This window comes from Eulemur rufifrons, chromosome 2 (assembly GCF_041146395.1).
Source record: "Eulemur rufifrons isolate Redbay chromosome 2, OSU_ERuf_1, whole genome shotgun sequence".
NCBI lineage: Eukaryota > Metazoa > Chordata > Mammalia > Primates > Lemuridae > Eulemur > Eulemur rufifrons.
The window spans coordinates 121,538,530-121,562,393 of record NC_090984.1 but is presented as its reverse complement, the minus strand read 5'-3'; the positions used below and the strand labels follow the sequence as shown (position 1 = coordinate 121,562,393).

The 23,864-nt window shown below is 49.1% G+C and overlaps 1 protein-coding gene across 4 annotated transcripts in view; it reads right to left on the bottom strand.

The window, feature by feature from the left end:
* Positions 1–9,546: 9,546 nt before the first annotated feature.
* EML1 (EMAP like 1) overlaps positions 9,547–23,864 on the bottom strand; it is a 171,393-nt gene continuing 157,075 nt past the window's right edge. For all 4 annotated transcript variants that reach the window (XM_069465295.1, XM_069465296.1, XM_069465294.1 and 1 more), the window contains 6 exons: positions 23,506–23,594; positions 14,695–14,792; positions 14,501–14,588; positions 12,994–13,089; positions 11,632–11,762; positions 9,547–10,994 (listed from right to left, as the gene is read on the bottom strand). In XM_069465295.1, the coding sequence (XP_069321396.1) occupies positions 10,869–10,994; positions 11,632–11,762; positions 12,994–13,089; positions 14,501–14,588; positions 14,695–14,792; positions 23,506–23,594 (628 nt within the window). In that variant the 3' untranslated portion in view covers positions 9,547–10,868. The remainder of the gene's footprint in view (positions 10,995–11,631; positions 11,763–12,993; positions 13,090–14,500; positions 14,589–14,694; positions 14,793–23,505; positions 23,595–23,864) is intronic.

Here is a 23,864-nt window from a genome sequence, read left to right as displayed (position 1 = left end):
GGGGTGGACCAGGAAGGTTTTCTTTTAAATAAGGGAGATTCGAACCTGTTTAAATGTTGATGGAAGGAGCCTACAGAGAACAAGCATACTGTGGAGAAATGGCACTCAATAAGGGTGGCCTTTATCACCTTTTCTTATCATCACCACCATTACCAAATCACCATCACCATCATCAGCACCACCATCATCACCACCACCATCATCATCACCACCACCACCACTACCATCACCACCATCACCACCATCACCACCATCACCATCATCATCATCACCATCACCATAACCACCAGATCACCACCACCACCATCACCACCACCACCATCACCACCACCATCACCATCACCACGATCATCATCACCATCACCATCATCATCACCATTACCATCACCACTATCATTATCACCACCATCACCACCATCACCATCATCATCATCACCATCACCATCATCATCATCACCATTACCATCAGCACTATCATTATCAGCACCATCACCACCATCATAACCACCATCACCATCATCATCATCACTACCATCACCATCACCATCAACGTGAGAGGACTGGTCAAGGAGCAATTGATATCGATCATGGCAACATGTTATACAGCTGATCAGAGTTATTTATAACAAAGTTATAATGACATGGGAAAATGTCTATAAAGTTATATGAAAAAAGCAATATAACTATACAAAGCATAGAGCATTGTATATGCAATATGTTAACCATGGAAACACATCCAAAAATCCACTCATAGAAAAAAATACAGGAAGTTGATGCACTAAGAAGTAATAGTGCTATTTCAGGGTGGTAGGAATGTGTCGGGGCTTCTTTCTGAATTTGCTATAATGTCTGTATCAGTTGTATCATTAAAAAGTACAGTAACCTTTGTCGTATAAAAAGGAACAAAGGAGGGCAGTTGTGGCCTGCTAAGGTCACACTTTGGGCAAATCCCTGTTCTCCAAGGGCTTTGTTTCTATGTCCATCAAAAAAATAGGGAGCTTGTCCGGGCATGGTGGCTCACACCTATGATCCTAGCACTCTGGGAGGTGGAGGTGGGGGGATCGCTTGAGCTCAGGAGACTAGCTTGAGCAAGAGTGAGAACCCATCTCTACCAAAAAGAAAGAAAAAAAAAAAAACCCAGCCAGGTATTGCGGGTTGCACCTGTAGTCCCAGCTACCCAGGAGACTGAGGCGGGAGGATCACTTAGAGCCCAGGAGTTGGAGGTTGCAGAGCGCTACAAGGATGCCACTGCACTCTACCCAGGGAAACAGGGGAGACTCTGTCTCAATAAACACGAACAAGGCAACTGAACATCCCTCCTCACAACCCCCCACACCTTGAAAAGAAAAAAAAAAAAGAGGAAGCTGAAGGAAACAGCATTCCCCCAAGGTGTGCCCCCAGAGTCTCTGGCCTGGCAGTGACGTCCAGGAAGGAAAGGCTGTGTGGTCAGACAGCCTTGGGGACCCAGAATCTGCAGCTGGGGGCATCCCTGCTGGCTGCAAGGCTCAGGCCCTCACTTTGCCACTGCACTCTCTGTTCAAAGGCCACCTCCCCTGGGTGCCCAGACTCAAGCAGCTGCCACCATGCTGACCCCTCCCTGCCCGTCCCCAGCCGGCACTCTGTCCTCCGTCTCCTTGTTGCTTTCTCCACTCACAGTTCCGTGAGAGCAAGCACGTCGGCATCCCCGGCCCTGGGATGTACCTGGCTCTGAGTAGGGCTGGTGTCCATCGATGGATGGACGGACGGACGGACGGACACAGTACACCCTGCCCCGAACTCACAGTGCACGTGAATGTATTAGATGCGGTGCCTCCTGCACCCAGGGTCTGGTGACACGCCATGGAATTGACTTCCACAGAATGTACTCTGGGAAATCCGCCCCCACGACAGCCCCCAGGCTTCACTGCGGGGCTGCCATTCCACAAATCACTCAAATAAACCTCCCTGCTGCGGTGGCCACGGTGTGTGGAGGGAGGCAAGCGAGTGTGGCAGTGGCCCGCAGTCCTTCTGGGCTCCAGGGGCCCTCTCCGTCTGCGTCCTCTCCTCGCCTGCTTCCGCTGATGTCCAAACCCTTGAGCTGCCTCAGCCTGGGAAGGAACACGAGCAGGAGGGAACGTGCCAGGACAAAGCCAAAGCCCTTCCTGTACCATCAGAGTTTCTGAACATGCAGTCGACTGGGCAGATGCCAGGACCAGCAGGGACCGAAGGTGAGGATGGGGTGGTCTCAGGTGGCCCTGAGGCCCGGAGCACAGGATGCTGCCTGGCTTCTCCTGCAGCTTGGTCTGGATGCAGACAGTGAGCTGACACTGTCCCAAACCTCCCTCATCTGTGTGAATCGGAGGAACACTGCGGGCCCGCGGTGTACAGGGGGCCAGGCGGGGGCTGGGCTTTGGTGGTCACAGCCCATTCTCTTTTCAGGAGCCACTCTCTGGGGTCCCTGCGAGTAATCTGAAAGACACAGAAGCCCATTCGCCCAAAAGAATCTCAGAAGTGTCACAGAGCGCATGACATTGGTCTCTCCAGGGCAGGAGTCTGGCAATGTCGTAGTTCATCCCTGGTAAGGAGGGAGAAACTGCCCCAAAAGTTAGTAACCGAAATGTTATAGCCAAGTTCTTTCCCAGAGTCCCCCGTTCTGCCCCTCCTGTTGCCACGGCAACTCACCTACTAAACGAGAGAAGAAAGGTTTCAGGTTCTACCTTGTCCAGAGGCTTGTTCTATTATCACCGAATATTCATCGCTGGGCGCCGAGGGGCTCCAGTTACCTGGCTTTACACCAGGGCGAGGCTGATCACATTAGAGGAACTCTGGACACGGCCTAACGGAGTTGGCTGGGACACAGGAGGGACAGAAAAGCCCTCATGCACCTAGTCCCCCTCGTTGAGAATTCGGCTTGGAAGCCACTCCTGGCAGACTCTGGGGGCAGCGGGGGGCTGTTGGGGAATCATCTGGCTTCGGAGTTCTCTTTCCCGTCTCTTCACGTTAAGCCTCGGTATGAGTAACCTCTTCCCACGGCAGCTCCCAAGACGGCACGTGTGGAACTCAGATCCCTGGGCCGGTAATCAGTGCCTGGGAGCAAAGTGTCCCAGTGTCCAATGCTCGAGTTGGGGAAACGCCCAACTCTGTCATTACAGAAGCTTCCAGGCCTTTCACAGGCAGCCTGCACTCAAGCCTCTCTCTCTGTCTCTCCCCTCTGCAATACGCAGCACTTTCTAAAATCATCCGGAAACCCTCCAGTTAGCAACCCCTCCAACGGTGCCCCACAGACCCAGTCTGAGGACGCCGGCGTGGAAGGCGGCTTGTGGGAACTGGGAACTCTGCCCTTAACTCCGCCACCACCTCGCTCTGTGACCTCGGGCCAGTGCTTCGATCTCCCCAGCCCCCTTTCCTTAGCGTCTCTGTGAGGATCCTACCTCTCTGGGCTGTTGTAGGAATGAGTTGCAACGACAATGCCAAGTGTGGGGGAGGAAGTGCAACAACAGGGACGCTCCCACACTGCTGGCACCGCTGCTGTGGAGGACAACTTGGCAACATTTAGTGCCCTAGAAACTCACAGGCCCGCTCCTGGGGAGGGATCCCAGAGACTATCTCGCACATGTGCACAAAGACACTGTACGAGAACACTCACCGTTATGTAACTGGATGCCCAAGTGACATTTCAGCTGCAGAGCCAAGACCCACGGGATGCGGCATTCCAAAGGCACTGCTGGGCCGCGCCAGAAGCCACAAAAGAGGTTCCCAAGAAACCTCTTAGAGCCATGTTGGAGTATAAAATGGTCAGGAATTAGAAATCTTCGGAAGTATCTGTAAGGAATAATGTAAGTTGAGCTGTTGATTCCAAAGCCCCTTCTCTCAAGAGAGAGGAGTGGTGGTTGCTTCTGCCCCACCCCAGGCCACGTGCAGAGCTGGACATGTGTCCTCTGGAGTCTGTGGATCAGTGGCTGAAACAGCCAAGGGCGAGAAGGTGGCTCTCAGCAGCTGCCCGGAGAAGGCTGAGTGTGGGAGGAGCGACTGCCCACCCCCGGGGGCAGGGGACGGCGGCACAGGGGTTTTCTCAGGCAGACGTGAGTCCCCACGCAAGGATGGGGACGGATCATCTAAGATGCTGTCCAGCAGGGCCACCTGGAGGGTGCTGGGACTTCTGCAGGAGGGAGAAAGCAGCGACCTAAGGGGGACGGCAGGTGGGAGCCCGCCAGCGACGCTGGGGTTCCCCAGGAGCCTCCGAAGGCTCTCCTGAGAAGGGCCAGTTGAGACGTATCCCCTCACCCCCAGAGGGGCCAGTAAGAATTTCCCTTTGTCCCTGTCTCCACACCCCAGCCCCACCCGGCTCAGGACCGAGCTGGCAAGTTGGAGGGAAGGGCGGTGCTCTGCTCTCCCGCCACCAGGTGGCGCACCTGCAGCTGGCGGCTGGGCTTGGGGGGAAGAGGGAAATTTTAAGTTTAATCCATGTTCAAAGTTTTTGATAATTACCTATTCAGTCTGCTAAGGCATCTACTTTTGTTTTCAGCCTAAACAACCAAATATGTTCCTTACTCATCCACATTATGAGCTCAGGCAGAATCTGTGTTCAAGAGCTCCTAAATCTCGTGCCTCCGTGGGGCTCCCTGAATGCAGGGGTGGCCCTAGGACCAAGGACAGCAGCAGTCTCTGTGCTGCTCCCACCCCCTCCCCAGCTGCCTGGCCCCAGGGTGGTGTGAGCATGTGTCCCATTTCCTCTGGGACACCCTGGAGGGGCGTGGAATTCCTGCTAGGGAAACGGGGCTCCCTCCTGCAGGAGAAAGAAGCTTTCTGGAACACTCGGTGTGTCTGGTCCCATCTGTCGGCAGAAATAAGGAGGATCCAGGCTGGGGGACCAGGGAGGGGCGTTCCCCGTGGTGGCCTAAGGCAAATGGGGGACCCGGGAAGGAGGGGCTAGCCCAGGTTTCAGGACAGCGCTGAGCATCCAGCCCAGAGGAGGGAGGGCCAGGGGTGGACAGCAGGGTCGGGGACAGAAGTAGGCTCCGGAGAAGGGTCCAGGACCGAGGCTGCATGTGCATGCATGTCCCGGGTGAGTCTGTGTCTGGCACTTCGTCTCATGGTGTCCCATCCCCAGGCAGTGCCAGGCAGTGAGACCTGGGGTTGGGTTTCACAGCCCAGGAAACTGAAATCATCGTGAAGCCGTGATGATGTCACGGTGTCCTCACGAGAGCAACAGACTGCGGTATTTATAGTTGAAAGGACATGGTGGCCTGGACTTGCTTTTAAAATACTCTGGTCCCTTAAAAAAGTTAAGGGAGACAGGAAACAAAATTTTCTAAATGTTGATAATTTTTGAAGCTAGGTGAGAGGCTCTCTCCACTTTTGTGTGTTTTGAAATTTTCTATAAAGTTTAAAAAAAAGAGAGAATTTTCAGGAAGAATAGGCCTGGAATCGGTTTCTACCTTGCAATAAGTACATGTTTCTCAGCTCCTTTTCACCAAAAAGCTGCCTCCCCGCTTGTAGGTTAAATGCATCACTTTAAGAGGCCAAAGGGTCTCAAACGATGCTTTTTCTATGAGTTCCTCTGCCTGTAAGATAGGATGACGGTAGCCTGTCCCCAGATCACAGAAAAGATGGTTGATAGAGTGTCTAACTTTTGGGCAGTGGACGTCATCACTCAAAAACATTTGGGGGCTGGGAAGGTGCTGGAGTGGGCTTTCCAGTAACCACAGACAGCCCCTGCCCACGCGGGCTCTCCCACCCCTGCGGCCGGCGTGCGCCACACACAGTGGAAACCACAGACGCAGGATCTGTCAGTGCCAAAGACCCATGAACTTTCCCTCTCCCCAGTTCCAACTGGCCTGGGGCTCCCCTCCACCCCTCACCCCTGTCCCCAGCTAGGCTCCTGGCGGCCGCACGGGACCCTGTCCTTGTGTCCTCTCTTCCCCACTGACCGAGGCTCTGCCCGCCACGCCTGGATCTCCTGCCCAGCAGCGCTTGTGCGTGGAGGTGCCGGACAGACGGCTGAGCCACTGCTGCTGGGCCTGCAAGGTCCCCCCACGTGCCGGCTGCCCTACCGCCCACCTCCTCCCTCCTTGCTGGCAGCTCTCTTACCTGCCCTTGAACTCTGGAGTCCCCTGGCTGGGTCGGAGGCCCTCTTCTCGCCCAGCTTGCCCCACACCCTGCGACAGCCGCCTGGTGCGAGGCCTCATGTCCGCACCTCCAGCCGCAGAGCCAAGGCCCAGGGCTGCCTCTGCACCTCGCTCCACCCCAACCTGCTCCAGGCCCCACCCCTTACCCTCCTGCAGGCACCGCCAGAGGCCTGAGAACTAGGCAGGGACAGGGACTCACCCCTCTCTTGCCTGGTCCCTCCCCAGGCCTGCTGAGGTCCCCATGGAAGCCTGTCTCGGGCAGCACTTCCACCTCTCCCCACGCCACCACCACTGCAAACAGATTACGGTAACGCCCCTCACCTGCCGCCCTCCACAGCCTGGCGACCTTTCCAAATGCCGATCTGAGCCTCTCTCTCTTTAACCCACCAGTGGCTTCTCTTTGCTCTCAGGATTCAGAATAAAGCCCTTAACGTGCCCCCGAGGCCTCGCCTGGGCTGCCTCCCGCAAGCCCCCTGACCCCTGTGACCCCCAAAGGGAAAGGCCTCCACACCTCCCCCCGCCCCGCCCCCCATTCCTTCTCTTTCTGCGCCCTGCAGGGATGCTCTCCAGAGTCCCAGACTCGCTCCTGCCTTCCTGTGAGATGCTCATTCCTTTTACCCTTGTCATAGTTGTCATTGTGATGTGCGGCTGGGCCATCACTCTTTAACAGTTGTGTCCTCCACTGCACCGTAGGTGCACCAGGGTGGGAGCCGGCCTGGTTTTGCCCGTCCTTCCACCCCGAGCACCTAGCACATATTTGTTAAGACAAGTTTGGAGCAAGTGCCAGTCTCGGGAAGTTATTTCCTTCTCCAAGCCTAGGCGTATCTATTGAATACCACTGCTTCCCCTTGGGGCTGTAACACGCCTACAGAATCCCCGGGCGCCTGCGGGGTGCATGACAGATGGCCTCCCTGCCCTGCTCTGGTGGCAGGCACGCTCTGGATCTACCTCCCAGGCCCAGAGGCAGGCTGCAGCAGGCTGGCAAAAGGACCAGTCCCCAAAGGGCCCAGGGTGGCTGCCAAGAACAGAGACTCCAACTCGGGCTCCCTAAAAACCATGCTCCTCCTCCCTGCCCAGCAACGCCCCCACCCGGCCCACTTTCATTTCACACCGTCTCCACCTTGTGCCAGGTAGCTTTAGCGTTTATCTTGCTGCTGTCCCTCTTCCAGTCGCCACCTCCCCGACCCTCCCTCCCTGTCAGAGAACAGCTGGGGCTCTGCCAAGCACGACACCCCCCGAACTGTAAGCTGCTTCAGGGAACAGACTGTCCTAGGCCCCTGAGTGTCCTCACTGTGGCCAGGAAAGTGCTGGACCCCCCCCAAAATGCTTGGGAATCCGTGAGAGAAGTAAAAATGCATCTTTGCAAATGGTTTGGCTCAGAAATCCAGGGTGGTATGATTTCAACAACACTGCAAGCTGCAAAGTAAACAGAGCCGAATATATAGAGTCAACCCTTGAATAGCACGGTATTGAACCGCATGGGGCCAATAATATGTGGATTTTCTTCCACCTCTGTCACCCCTGAGACAGCAGGACGAACCCCTCCTCCTCCTCCTCCTCCTCCTCGGCCCACTCAACATGAGGACAAGGACGAGGACCTTTAGGATGATCCACTGCCATTAATGAATAGTAAATATATTTTCTCTTATGATTTTCTTAACATTTTTTCTCTTACTTTATTGTAAGAATACAGCATACAACACATGTAACATGCAACATATGTGCTCATTGACTGCTTATGTTATTGGTAAGGCTTATGGCCAACAGGAGGCTATCAATAGTTAAGTTTTGGGGGAGTCAAGTTAAACACAGATGTTCGACTGCACGGGGCTTGACACTCCTAACCCCTGTTGTTCCAGGGTCAACTGTGCTCTTCCGCAAGCTCGAGCACGTGAGCGCAGGTGCCCACCCTGTCGTGAGGAAACCCAGCGTTTCCTCCATCCTCGACCTCATCAGAACAGGACTGCCACGGAGACTTTACCGCATTTGTTATCAACACCAAGTTTAAAATAGTTAAGTTAAAGAAAAACCCCTGGGAACTTTTTTTCACTGGAAAATTGTTATGCTAACAAACTTAATTATTGTAACTCCAAATAAATAAGCTTTCCTTTCCTTTTTCTTTTATTTTTTTTGAGATGGGGTCTCACTCTCTTGCTCAGGCTGGCGCAATCGTAGCTCACTGCAGCCTCCAACTCCTGGGCTCAAGTGATCCTCCTGCCTTAGGCTCCAGAGTAGCTGGGACTCCAGGTGCCCGCCACTGAGCCCAGCTGATTTTTAAAAACTATTTTGTAGAGATGGGGTCTCACTATGTTGCTCAGGCTGGTCTTGAATGCCGGAGCTCGAGATCCTCCCATCTCAGCCTCCCAAAATGTTGGGATTACAGGTGTGAGCCACTGCACCTGGCACACTTTTCTTATGTGCTACAGGAAGCGAGGCTAAGAGCTGTGGGGAAAGAGGCCTGGTCACGTGGGCCTGTGGCTGTTTCCTGGAGCCTCTTGTTCCAGAAGAATCCTGAAGGTTCTAGGCCTTGTTTGCCTGAGGGGTGGTGAGCGGTGGTACTCTGTTCCTCACTGTGTTAATGAGTGAATAACGAGTATCTGCAAGGTTAACACACTGACTGCCACACAAAAAAAATCAGAAACCTCTCCTTGGGGCCACCGTGTTTTATTATGAAAATAGACAACTTCAAGTGTAATTTAAAGGTAAACATAAATAGAATAATGAAATTTATTGACTTCTATTCGTTTAATCCATGTTTTTAGAATTAAATTGTCAATGTTAATATAACAATAAGAACATCAACAAGATTTTATATCTGTTTCGAGTGGCCCCAGGGTCAAAACTAGAGTGACACGACTCTCATGGCAGTTAATGTGTTAATACTGCACCATTTAAAGAATTTCATTTAAAATGCAGGCAAATATGAAGATAGCAGTAGTTTTTATATATACATACATATATATGTAAATATAAAAAATAGCAGTGGGTGTACCTCTCCCGTTCCCATTACTGCGCGTGGCAAAGAGTGGAGGTGTATAGAAATAACAGTCGATCTTACTGACTTGTAAGTCAATCGTGAGTCTCTTTTCCTTCCCTGATCTTATTATTCCCTCAATTATCAACTTAAAAATGATTGTTGTTTCTAGTATTTACATAATTAAGTAAACCAACAATTGTATACGGCAATTAGGCCAGATTCTTTATAGGTATCTCGTCTGATGGACGCTGCCATAGCTATGCAAACTGTGTTTGTTTATAAGCGACCCAGGCGAGAAAAAGTCTGCAGGTGGAACAGAATGTAGTGTGAATCATGTCTAATTTTAAATATTTTAATTTATATACTTTCGTGAATATAGGTCAGTAAGAAATCCACTTTTCAGATTTTATTTCATTATAGAATATATTTGACAAGGATACATACAAACAGATTCGTCTTTAATACAAGTTGTTTACTGGTGCCCTGCACGTCTGCAGCAGGCTGGTGATGGCATCAAAAATGTTTCCAAAAGTTGCACTTAATCCGCCACTCTGAACAGCCAGTGCCTTAGAGTTCAGGTAATTCAATTCATTTACTTGCCTAGAACGGGTAAAAATCTTAGTATTTGTTTTAAAGTCTGCTTATTACTCTTCTATTTAAAAATCCGATACATTCCCCAATGTAAACAATAAATTTCAATCTGTCACACAATCAAAATGGATAAGGCCTTCTTGACAAATTTCTGCCACCTACGTTTTACTCCTCAGAACATAACTTTATTTCACACTATACCGAGTCGTCCACGCACCAAAGACAGGAAGGCAACTGCCCTTCGTACCTGGTGGCGCCTCTCCAGACTTCTCTCCGCAGGTTTACGGCACACTCAGATCATTTTTTGACTTGGTCTACTTGGTCGTAGAATACAAATATACAGTGTCCAAAAGCATAAACAGTAAAGCCTAGTCTTACGTATTCATTATGAATTGCTAGAATCCTGTACAAGTACGATATCATATCATGCCAATGAATATACAGACGGTGGCGGTGAAACGCCTCACCGCGAATCAGGGCACGTGAACGAGGGAGGGGCCGTGAATCACGCAGGTGTTAAGAGGCTGACTGCGTTCGGTTAGGCAGGATGGTCTAACGGACACTCCGCAATGCCCGTGCACCCCGCTAAAATATTGCAGTCAGTCTGGAGTAGAATCTGCTTAACAGAGAAGAATGCAAGCCCTCCTCACAGCCTGCCGAGGGGAGAGGTGGTGGGACCTTAGAAGGTGTGACCAACGCGGCCTCCCGTCGCGTTTCCCGACGCAGCTCTGCGAGTCAGCTGTCGCTGTCTTCTCCAGCGGTTTGGCCTGGTGGGACCACTTCGTCTACCGCTACCGCGGTCCGGGACCTCATGATCATCATAAATACCGACCGAGCAAGCCAGGTGGTGAAATAGTAGACTATATACAGCATTTTAAAAGGCATTCTGTGACCATTTTTGAAGAGTTCATAGAAAAGTTACTGAGGATATACCAGTTACTTCTGTCGATGTCACCGCAGTGTAAACCTTTTGTCACATTCAGTGTGCACTGTTGCATATGTTGTACACCAAACCGCGGAACGGAACTGCTTGTCCGACGCGATGCTCACTGACCCGCTGAGCTAAGGTAACCGGCAGAGGGCATAGTTTTCCTGAGGTTTGTAAGAATTTTTTAAACAGAACAGAAATCACAGTGACCAAGCGCAAAGCGAGTCGTGTCTTCCGTGCGTTCTGCTCCCCGCCTGGCCGGGGACTAGACGACCCGCCACTGCATGATGCTCGTGTCCTTCCCGCCCGTGGAGATGAGGTGGCTGTCTTCACAGAGGAAGTCGACGTTGGTGACATGGCTGCTGTGCCCGCCGTATATGTGGCTTGGGGCCTGGAAAAAAGCGATTCAGGGGAAAGCTTACTACAAAGCCAGCTATTTGGATCAGAAAATGCCTGATTCTAGATTCATTCCCTAATTCCTTTACTCTTCCCTTCACTCGGCAGCCTCTGTGCACAGAGGGACACAGAAACAAAGCCACGAGTCCCCACGGTCGGGTGGGGCCAGACTCGAGCAAATGCATACCCTCGGCCCAGAGACAGGTCCACACCACAGGGCCGTACCAGGCACCGGGTCGCCCACATGTGGGACTAACCAGAGGCCGGGGGCTGAGGCGAGGAGTCTCCTCGGTGAAGGAGGGTCGGGGCGGGAGGATGAGGAAGGGCGTTCTAGGCGTCGGATTGGCTCAGCTTGGCAGGGCCAGAGCAAGGAAGTCATGGTGGAGGGGAGGGGAGGGAAGGGAGGCCCACGGAGCTACAGAGTTGGTGGCCGTGTAGGTCACCGGAGGGTCAGGGTTTCCCTGAGGGCAGCGGGGAGCCGGAAGTGCTCGGAGCAGCGGCTAACAGGGGCATATCTGCATTCCTGGCTGGTGACATTCACCAACAGCCCATTTCTGTTCAGTTTCCAAACAGGTCAGGCTGTATGTGCATGCCCCCCGAGGGACAAGATTGTGGAGAAACAAGTTATTTACCCTAAACTGTGAGCAGGGGTAAGAGAACAGGTGCACTTTGCCAAAGTCATCGCCCGTTGACAGGAGTTTTTTCTCACGGGCTCGAGAGACAGCATTGATGTCAGTTCCATCCGAGCCTTCCGGCCACACGCCTAAAACAAAGGACACAAACAGAGCACTGGCGACACCAGAGACACAGGGCCCATCACACAAGAACTGGCCATGGAGCTGTCATGCAAATAAAATTTGCGTTAAGTCCAGCTTTAGAAACAAGGGTTGGAAGGGCGCTTAGTCTCAGCTCCCGGCATCGTCGCTCCCCGGCCACTCTCAGGAAATCCTTCAACGCTTGGCGACGACGTGGGGGTAGCAAAAGCAGACTTTCTGGGCTGCCCGCTTCTTTCGAAGCCCCTTCTTGGTGCTACAGCAGAGCATACTAGAAACCCTGGTTCTGAACACGACACCTTCCCTTTACCCCAAAGCCTCCGATGGGAGCGGACTAGTCCTCAAGCCTGCAGGTTCCTGACTTTCGTTTTTGGAACTCTTCATACGTGAGCCTCTCTCCAGAGGACTGCTGATCCCCGGGTCTGCGTGTGCCTTCCAGGCGTTTCTAGACGCTGGCCCCTGGCGGCTGTGCCTGCAGCTGCGGCATCGCGTGCTGTGGGCTCCGCAGCCCGAGTCCAGGTGGGCCTGGAGGACGGTCGGGGGGGGGGGGGGTGGGGGCGGCGCTGTCTTCAGACCGTTATTGGGAAACTCTGGGTGGCAGCAACTCTGGCGACGAGAGAGCTGGGCGCACAGTCGGTTTGTCAGCAGGCAGCTCTGCAGCCCGCGGGCTCCGGGATTCACCGCCGGGAAACAGCAGAACGCCGCGCCAAGGAGCCTTGTGAGCGCTCACCGCCTTACCGACTGCGGTCTCACAGAAAGAGATTATAAATACTGCCTTTTCTTGTTTATCCTACTAAATTGTGGCAATTTAATTTAGGCCATTCATGAATATATTCCTAAAGTGAACTTTGAAGGAAGTGAATATTTCATTTAAGAACCAAAAAAATATAATACCCTAACAAATTGTAAGTAAATTGACTTAATACCATCTGGTCCACCTAAGTCAGTCTGGCACAACCTCATATAAAAAGGTTCCAGAGAATTATCTCAGGACCCATTTTGTATAATGGAAAAGGGTTCAAAATCCATCTTTCTAGTTCTTCTCAGCCTGCCCCGCCCGGGCCCCCCCGGGGAGCTGCGGGCGTGTGTCTTGGGGGCTTCATGCAGCAGCAGAGCAGGTGGACAAGAGCGGCGACTATGAGATTTCATAACCACTAGAGAAATACTCTAAATGTAGACACGGCTTATGTTTGAACCCAGTGAACTCCGTGGGAAACTTACCAAACACATGGAATCCCAAAGTGCAGGTATAGGTAGCCCACTCAATGTCTCTCGTAGTTTCCACACTTACGACTTGCTTACAAGCAGAGGGAACCCCTGGAAAAGGCAAGCACAGTCTGGTGACATCAAAGCCAAGGCCCCACCCCTCCCCCAGCAAGGCTGAGCCCTCAGAGCCCTCCCAGGGAAGGACACTCTCCACTTGCAGCCCCCTGGGAAGCACGCACGCATCTGCCAGCCGCCCCGAACCGAGCCCAAGGCCCAGCCGTGGCTGGAGGAGGCCTCCTCTCTACTTTCCTCTCCTCCTCTGAGTCTGTTCCCACGGGCTGGCTCCTCTTGTCTCTGACCATCTCTGGTTCCCGGCCTCTGCCGCGCTGCCCCCACCGGAGGCCCTGAACACAACCCGTCCCTGCTGTCAGCCCCCGACCCTCAGTCCCTCCAGCTCAGAGCCAGGAAGCTCATGGAGACCAGTCACACCAAGTGCCCAAATCCTCCAGGTGGATTTTTGTTTTCCAAATGAGCTCTCACTAGTGGAGTATGAGACCGAGTCTGAGAAGATTCTAGGCCCCAGGATTATCCCTGAGAACCATCACCCGCTTCTGCCCCTGAGTCAGACAGGGCCTGGACAGGAGGGAGAGGGGAGACCACGTGGACGCCTGAGGGGGCTCGTCCTAGTACATGCTGACCCTCGGCCCCTACCACCAGCAGTCCTGCCTGTCCTGGCTCCACAACAAGTGGGTGACATGCCCAAGAGGTGTGACTCCTTCCCCATCGACTGGCTCTTGCTGCCTGTGGCCTGGTGTCTGAGCCCCGATTTCCTCACGTGTCAAATGGGACTAAGCCAGATAGTGCTGCGGATCATACGGGAAAATGCAGGTGAAGGGCACTTTCTAGTAACTTCCAGCGGGGCAGACGCCAACCCTTTCTTGTGCCCCGTGATTCCCTATGCTTAGCCCCGAGCTGGGCACGTGGCTGGTGCCAGGTGAATGTTCGAGGACTCCGTGCACGCAGGTAGCCTGTGCTCAGTAAGCACCTGCCATTACCACGCTCATGTTCCCAGGCCCTGCCCGGGCACAGAGACTGGCCACGGAGGGGACGGGAGAGGAGGAGGAGGAGGGGCTGCAGGGGCTGCTGTCCACCCAGACAGCAGCCCCTGCAGGGGACTTCATGGTCTCTGCCCGCTTGGGATGGCACCTTCACGGGGCCCTCTGTAGTGATGGCCCTGGCCCCTCCGTGCATGCGTGGCCTTCCCCTCAGGTGGGCCCTGCATCTTCCCCTCTATACGGGCCCACGGTCAGCCCGAACCCCAGGTGTCTCAGTGCTGGGCGGGACCTGGGAGGCTGTGCCACCCACTCCTCCGTGTTACAGAAGAGGAGACCCAGGCCGGAGATGACATCGTGCGCCCCGGTCACACAGAAGTGGGTCCTAACGGAGGCCCCATTTGGGTCTCGGAGTGAATGCTTTACACTTTATGTGATCTAAACCCCAGACAACGCCGGGTGCTACTCACAGTAAAGGATTTCATAGTCTCCAGAATTCGACACAAGGAACTGCGAGTTTACAGACCAGTCCAGGTGAGTGATGAAGCTGGAGTGACCCTGGGAGAGAGAACCGTTGCGTGAGTTCCTCTGGCCTTGCGGGTTCTGCACACACCACCCTGCCGTCCGAGCACACACACTCGCGGGGAACAGCAGGTCCACTCACCGAGCACTTGCCGACGCGGGCGTACTTCCTCCCGTTGTCGCTGACTCCGTATATGTAGATGCAGTTGTCATGAGAGCCTATTGCCAAGAAATTCCCATCTACAAAAAGATGACAGGTTACGTTTCAAACGTTAAAAATAAACATCGTACTCATTGCAAAGGATAACGGTAGTTGCCACTACAGATTTAGACATAATAGCCACTTTGATGAAATATTTCAAAGAGAAAAATTTGCTTTTGAATGAATCCTGTATCACTTCCAAAGCTGTCTTTGGAAAAATACACACCTGATCAGGTTATAAAATCTGGTAAAGATTTATAAACTTTTTATAAACTCTCTCCATAAACTTTTATAAAATCTCATAAAACCCTATTCTGGCCACCCTGTCCCCAGCACTGAAGGTGGAGAGTCAGTCCCTTCGAGGGGCCCACAGGCTCCTGAACATGCAGGCTCTCGCGCCTCTGCACTCACGGGCCTTGCCTGGGCGGCCCTCCCCATTACCACGTAGCGTCTCCTTCCCCTGGGTCCCTGATCCAGCAAGGCCCAAGGAATCGGGCCACCACACATGTGCTGAAACACAAGGGAAGCTGCTCACTCTAACGAGAAGCAGGACCAGCCCTGCGGCTGACAAGCGGACGTGCCACGCTTTCTGAAGCTGGCGCTCGAACCCAGGCGGTCTGACTGCAGGGTCTGGGCACTTTGTCGCTAAATTTCACTGCCCCTTCACAGCGTAAGGGTAAAGGACAGTCGAAAGTCTGACACGTGCAGTGTCGGGGGTAGGTTGTACACTCCTGAGCAAAATGGTCTCAAAGAACTATCTGGTCATTTGCGGACTCTAAAATAACGAGGCCTCTTTCATAACGGAACCGTTTGTTATTTGACAAACAAGTTTAGGGCAATGGGTTATTTAAGGAAAAAAATCAAGTCAGAGTGTCACGCCCTGCCTTTTAAAAACCAACTTGTAGGTATAATTTACATGTAATGAGGTGCCCACAGTTCAAAGAGTTTTGACAAACATGCCTGTGTAACTACCATCCCTGCGTCTGTTCATAAAGACGAATGAAAAATAGGGTTTCACACTCCGCCTGGGCAATCCATTTCCATCTCTGACAGCCTTAATCAGATGGTAATTCCTCTTTAAAACTCTGCCCATCAGTCTTCATGTAGCAGTTTAAGCTCGCTGCTGACAGGAGCAATCCTCGAAAGCCGGCCGATCATACCGTCTGCAGTCCCAGCCTCTGCACAGGCACGGAGAGACTCAGATTCCAGGGACACCTTCGTCCTCACTTTGGATGACTCCGACCACCTCCGACCCCAACCAATGTCTCAAGATTCTAAATGCGGCTGGGTGCAGTGGCTCACGCCTGTAATCCTAGCACTCTGGGAGGCTGAGGTGGGAGGATCATTTGAGCTCAGGAGTTCAAGACCAGCCTGAGCAAGAGTGAGACCCCGTCTCTACTAAAAATAGAAAGAAATGATTTGGACAGCTAAAAAAATCTATATAAGAAAAAATTAGCTGGGCATGGTGGCACATGCCTGTAGTCCCAGCTACTCGGGAGGCTGAGGCAGGAGGATCGCTTAAGCCCAGGAGTATGAGGTTGCTGTGAGCTAGGCTGATGCCACAACACTCTAGCCCGGGCAACAGAGCGAGACTCTGTCTCAAAAAAAAAAAAAAAAAAAAAAATCCTGAACGCATGCATCCCCTGGTGCTGCCTGACTGTGAAAATGCCAGCAACAGCATCTAGGAAGAGAAAAGCAGGACCAAGAGGAATGTTCCTTTCATCAGGGTGGGGCAGGGGGGTGGTGGCAGTCTCCCAGACCCCAGCCCTGACAGCCCCAGCACAAAAGCCGTCCAGCCACTCAAATGGCTCCCCATCGACCATGACTGCCCAGGAAGACAGCAGAGCACATAGATGAGAATGTGGGCTTTGGGGTCAGGAAAACTTGTGTTCCAATCCCAGCTCTTTTACCCATATTCATTCACAAATATCTAAAACCAGCCTACTAAAGCAAAACCAACCAGTGTCGGTCAACCGCTACCAGAGGCCAGACGGAACCCAGGCACAGCCCATTTCTCGGGTCCTACAGAGCCCTTTGTCTTCCCGTGACCTGTCTTCCTCTCCCCTGAGACCCTCTAAGCGTCATTCCCAGCTTTCTCAGACACACTGAAAATTCCTACACTTCCCCACTGTGACAAGCCGGCATTCGGGCCAAAGTGAGAATCAGCCGGAGAACGACAGAGACGAGAGCACCAAGTCCCGACACTCAGAGGAGGAGGAAACCTCACAGCCACTTTCAGTGACTGCCTGCTCTTGACCAGGTGGGGACTGGGGACTTTCACACAGATCTTAGTCAAGCCCAACAGGCCGCAGTAGGGGGCACAATTAGTGTCACTCTGCAGATGAGGAACTGGGGCTGTTAATTACAGGACTCGCAGGGCAAGTGGCACCGGCAGGAAGCTGCATGCTCGGCTCACCAGGGCTTGGAATGATGAGTGAGATCGGTGGGTGGGGCACGGTCTGCAGGTGGAGGAACAGCCATACAGCCGCTGTGTGGCCTCCCTACTGTCACACTGGGCCTTGTGATTTGGGGCTCAGAGACAAGGCTGCGGTCTCTGCACAGGGTCTAGCCCAGTGTGGGGGACACTATGTGGCAGGGGAAACAGGCTGGCTGGTGGCAGGGCCTGCATCAGGGCAGGTCTTAGACCCAGGCAGGAGAGGTGGGATTGATGCTGCAGGTGACACAGTGAACAATACCAGGTTCTGACTCATGCTAGTAAAGACAGAGAAACTCACATTTCAATGACATGGTAAGAGCAGACAGCAGACATATAACTGCATGACCAACTGTACCTGGTCCATTTTGATCTTCTCTCTTTCATATTTACTTTTTTTTTATTTTTTAGAGACAGGGTCTCACTCGTTGCCCAAGCTGGGGTACAGTGGCGCAACCAAAGCTCACTGCAGCCTCGAACTCCTGGGATTAAATGATCCTCCTGCCTCAGCCTCCTGAGAAGCTAGTACTACAGCTGTGTACCACAATGCCCGACTAATTTTTTTATTTTATTTTTTTGTAGAGATGGGGTCTCACTATGTTGCCCAGGCTGGTCTGAACTCCTGGCATCAAGTGATCCTCCTGCCTCAGCCTCCCAAAGTGCTGGGATTACAGGCGTGAGCCACCGAGCCTGGCCTCATCTTTACTTTTAGATATTTATCCTCATTTCAATGCGTTGAAATTAGAACAGGCAGGCTAAGTATTTGTGGTTGGGCTTACTGAATATAAAATGATTTTCTTCCTAATTCTGTATTTCTTTTAAAAATATACAATTTTAATTCAATCAAAGTTCCATTTTGTCCAATCATAAAGTGCTCAATAAAATTCCTGATATACATGTTAAATGTGAGAATTATCACTACTAAATGTCTACGTTTGAAAAACTTTTAAGGGGGCTGGCATTTTGCCAACAATCATAGTTGATTGTGGTTTTAATAAATTTCTACATAACAGTTTATTAGCATAAGACCATCTTATGTAAAATATTTCATAAATGAAAAATAGTTGTTAAAACATGATTGAAAATCAGGCATGGTGGTGTATGCCTGCAGTCCCAGCTACTCGGGAGGCTGAGGCAGGAGGATCTCTTGAGCCCATCGAGCGTGGGAGTTCAGAGCTGTAGTGAGCTATGACTGCACCTGTGAATAGCCACTCCCTCCAGCTGGGCAACACAGTGACACCCTGTATATTAAAAAAAAACAAAAATTAAAAAGAATAAGAGGGCAGGACTTCCAGATACGGCCAAATGAGAAGGTTGGCAAATCTTCTCCCCATAAAGCAACTGTGAAACTGTATAAAACTGATGAAAACCACCATTTCAGCACTCTGGAAATTGATCAAAGACAGAATAATCTGAGGCATGTTTATGCCTGAAAATCGGTGGAAATTCAGGTGAAAACTGGTGAATCTGTGGTGGTCTTCCCTGAGCTGCCCTGGGCCCCACCCAGCAGCTGGGCTGGCCCGCAGGCTGCGCAGGGAAGAGCAGCTCTGAGGATGAGCCGCTACACAGCTCTGGTCAAAGGGCTCTCTCCATATGAAGCCCCAGGTGACCCAGGTCCAGCAGCACTGGCGATGGAAGTGACAACTTCTAGGGCGGTTGGGTGGGGAGGGCCAATGGCTCTACCAGCCTGAGGTTACGGTTGCGGCTGGCGTGAGCGTATTCCTGGCTAATGGGAGGCCGGTGTGTGCACAGGGGAGGCAGGAGAGGACCCTGCCTATCCATACCCTCCTGGCCAAACTGAGGTTGCACAGATGTACAGAGGACATGCGAAAGGGCCAGTGGAAAGTAAAAGCCAGGCAGACTTGGAATGGCCTGAACTTTGAACATGCTCTTCTACCTGCACACAGACCCACTGGCCAAGGGCAGAAGGCTTACGGGATTGAGGTGTCTGGGTACAACCTCTGTCCAATCATTCATGCAAAATACATGAAGCAAAAATGAAAGCAGTTGAAAAAAGAAATGAACAATTCTGTCTTAATTGGAGATTTTAATACTTCATTCTCAGCAACTGACAGAACAATTATGCAGAAAATCATCAAGGATATCGATGACTTGAACAACACTGTCAACTCTGAACATTATTGGCCAACTTGTCCTAACTGACTTGTGTGGGACACTCCACCCCAAGGCTACAGAATACATTCTTCTCTAGTGCACATGGAACATCCTCCAGGACAGATCATCTGCTAGGCCATAATATGAGTCTCAAAAAATTTAAAATGATTAGTCATACAAAATACATTCTATGACCACAATGCAGTTAAATTTGAAATTAATAACGGGAATAGGGGAAATCCCTAAATATTTGGAAATTAAACCATACATTTCTAAATGACCCACAGGCCAAACAAGAAATCATCAAGGAAACTAGAAAATATTCTGAACTGAATGAAAATGAAAACATAACACATCAAAATTTATGGGATATGGCCAACGTGGTGCTTAATGAGAAATTCTAGCTTTAAACATCTACACTGGAAAAGAAAGGTCTCCAATAAATAACCCAAGCTTCCACCTTAAGAAACTAAAAAAGAAGAAAGTAAACGTAAACCATGGAGAAGAAAGGAAGTAATAAAGATCAGAACAGAAAAAAACAGAAAAGTAGAGAAAAATCCATGAAACCCAAAGTTGGTTCTTTGAAAAGATCAACAAAATTGACAAACCTTTAGCTAGACCGACCAAGAAAAAAGAGGGAAGACGCAAGTCAACAGAACCAAGAATGAAAGATGGGTTATTCACTACCTGCCTCAGAAGATTAATATTTGCTGTAAGCAAATATTGTGAACTTTACACCAACAAATTAGACAACTCAGACAAAACAGAAAAATTCCTTGATAGACCATGTCACCAAATGGACTCAACAAGTAAAGAACTGAATTAGTAAAATTTAAAACTTCCCCACAAAGGAAAGCCCAGATGGCCTCACCGACTTCAGATGCATTCTATCAAATATCTAATAAAAACATACTAAGCCTTCACAGACTTTTTCAGAAAGTAGGAGAGGGAAGCACACTTCTCAACTGGCTCTGTAAAGTAAGCAGTACTCTCCTAACTAAGACAAAGACATCACAAGAAAACTGCAGACCAGGATCCCTCATACACATGGATGCAACAATCCTTACCAGAGTATTAACACATAGAATCCAGCAATATATAAAGGGGATTATATATCACGATCAAATGGGATTTATCACAGGAATGCAAAGTTAGTTTAACATCTGAAAATTCATGTGATGTAATAAAATAAAGGACAAAACCCACATAATTGTATCAATAGATATAGAAAAAGCACCTGACGAACTCTAATACCCATTCACACTAAAACCTCTAAATGAATCAGGAGCAGAAGGAAATGTTGTAATCATGATAAAGGGCACCTTTATCCCTAATGAGGAAAGACTGAATGCTTTTTGTTCTAAGAATGGGAGCAAGGCAAGGGATCCACTCTTGCTGCTTCTGTTTAACACTGTACTAGAGGTACTAGCTAATGCAATAAGGAAACGATACAACTAAAGGCTCCCAGATTGGAAAGTAAGAAGCGAAACTGTCTGTATGCACAAATGACATAATCCTGCGTGAAGAAAATCCAGAGGATTACACACACACACACACACACACACACACCCACCCCTACAGCAGGTGCTCCTTTATCTGAGGTTCCACTTTCTGTGGTTTCAGTTCCCTGCGATCAACCACAATCTGAAAACACGACATACAATATTCTGAGAAAAAGAGAGAGACCACAGTCACATAACTTTTATTACGGTATATTGTTATAATTGTTCTCCTTTATTATTAATTATTGTTGTTAATCTCTTTTTGTGTCCAATTTATAATTAAACTTTATCATAGGTACGTATATATAGGAAAAAACATAGTATATATAGGGTTTGGTATTATCCACGGTTTGGGGCATCCACTGGGGGTCTTGGAACGTGTCCCCTGTGCGTAAGGGAGGACTGCTGTACTGAGACTAATAAAGGAACTTAGAAAGGTCATAGGGTATAAGATTCATGTACAAAATTCAATTTTATCCCTATATACTAGCAACGAACAATTTGAAAATAAAATTCAGAAAATAATTCCAACACAAGGGCATAATAAATAATTTAATTAGAAATGAATTGAACAAAGGAAGTGTAAGATGAGTATATCAAAAATTATAAGAAAAATTAAAGAAGATCTAAACAAATAGAGAGACATTCCTTGTTCATGGCTTAGAAAACTCAACATTGTCAAGGTGGCAATGTTCCCCATATGGATCTATGAATTCAACATAATCCCATAATCCTGTTAGGCTTTTTTTTTTTTTAAATTAGAAATTCACAAGGTGATCCTAAAATTTATATATAGTAAGGACTTAAAATAGCCAAAACAATTTAAAAAAAAAATAAAGTTGGAGGAGTTACACTACTAAATTTGAAAACTTACTCTAAAGTCATAGTCATCAAGACTGCATGGTACTGGCACAAAGGTAAACACACATGAAGGGGCAGAACTTTATTTCAGAGCATTTGGAAATAAGCCTTTACATTTATAATCAATTGATTTTTGATAAAAGGCTCAAAGTAATTCAACAGGGAAATGACTACCTTTTCAACAGAAGACGCTGGGACAATTGGATATCTATATGCAGAACAAATAAACTCAGACTCTTACCTCACACCAGGCAAAAGAGTTAACTCTGTGTACTCTTGTAACTCTTCTGTAATTAAGTCAAATGGATCATGGACCTAAATGTAAGGGCAAAAACAACCACCCTTCTAAAAGAAAGCTTAAGAGAAAATCTTTATGATTGTGGCTATTTCACCAAAAGCATGATCCACAAAAGAAAAAATTGATAAACTGGACTTCATCAAAATTAAAACGTTTGTGCTTGAGAAGATCCCATTAAGAAATGAAAAGACAAGTCAGAAATGGTAAAAAATATTTGCAAATCATATATCTGATAAAGAACTTAAATTGAGAATATATAAAAAGCTCTCCCAACTCAATAGTAAGATGAACGACCCAATTAAAAAATGGGCAAAACATGTGAATAGATATTTCACCAAGAAGATACAGGAATGACTAACAGGCACATGAAAAAATGCTCAACATCAATAGTTGTCAGGGAAATGCCAATTAAAACCACAATGAGACACCATCACACCCCTATTAGAATGGCTACAATAAAGACAGACAATGACAAGTGTTGGTGAGGATGTGGAGATTCTAGAACCCTTACTCACAGCTGGTGATAATATACAACAGTACAGCCACTTTGAAAAACAGTTTGGCAGTTTCATAAAATGTTAAAGCATATGTTTACCATACAATCCACCAATTCCACTCCTAGGAATTTAACCAAGAGAAATGAAAACATGTCTACAAAAAGACATATATACGAATGCTCACAGCATTATTCATAAGAGTCAAAAACCAGAAACAACCCAAATCCATCATTAACCGATGAATGGATAAGCAGAATGTGGCATTTATCCATAAAGTGGAACACTCTCCGGCATTTGAAAAGCAAGAAACTACTGCTAGATGCACAGTAACACAGATTAATCTCAAAAACATTATTCTAAGTGAAAGAACAGATGCACAGACTACATATTATATGATTCCATTTACATATGTCCAGATAAGGCAATTTTGGGGACCAGAAGCAGATCAGTGGTTGCTGGGATGGGGGTTGGGGTGGAGATGAACTGCTAACAGGCATGAAGAAACGTTTTGGGGTGATGGGAAGGTTCTAAAACTGGATTGTGGTGATGGCTATATAACTCTACGAATTTATTATGAATCAGTCAATTATACATTTATAATGGTTAATTATTGTATGTAAATTATACCTCAATAAAGCTGTTAAAAAAGATTCCTCATCCTTTTGGGATCTATAAATATTAACAGACAATAAGATGTCTGGAACTGCTCCAAAATAACAAGGGAGTGGGGGCGGCGGGTGGGCTGCAGGGGACGGGACTGGCTAAGAGCCGAGCATGTTGAAGCTGGCCGAGGAGTGTGTGAGGGTTCAGTGTGCTATGCTGTCTAATTTTGTCTATGCTTGAAATTTCCCATAACACAATGTCAGAAAACACACAAGCACAGTGACCCAAAGCAGAGAAGGGAACCCCCAAATGCCACAATTATTTGCGTGCCTAATTTAAATTTCACTGAAAAGGTTTGTGAATTTTTTTCTTTAAAGACATCTACCCAGGATTCCATAATTCCACTGGAGTTTTGGAGCAGCGAACGGTTTGTATTCTGACCTGGGGAGTAACGCATCACAGAGAGCTGCTCGTTTCCGTCGGTGTGAACGGTGACCAAGTCTTTTGTTTCTGTGTCAAACACAAACCACCTGTTGTGAACACGAGGAAAAGCACGGTAAGTTGTTTAGTGAGAAAAAGACTATTACAACAGGACTATTAAAATTATTAATAATAATGGTTTGATAAATACCCTGCATTTGCTTAACAAGAAAGTTTATTCCTAGCTTTTATTTAAAGAAAATTTCCTCTATATAAGCATTCCCTAAAGAAAAGAATGGCATGCTGGCTACCATTCAAAACGATTCCATTATCAACACCAACACCATGCCATGGTTTCTCCGTGTCTGTGTCTGGTCGTT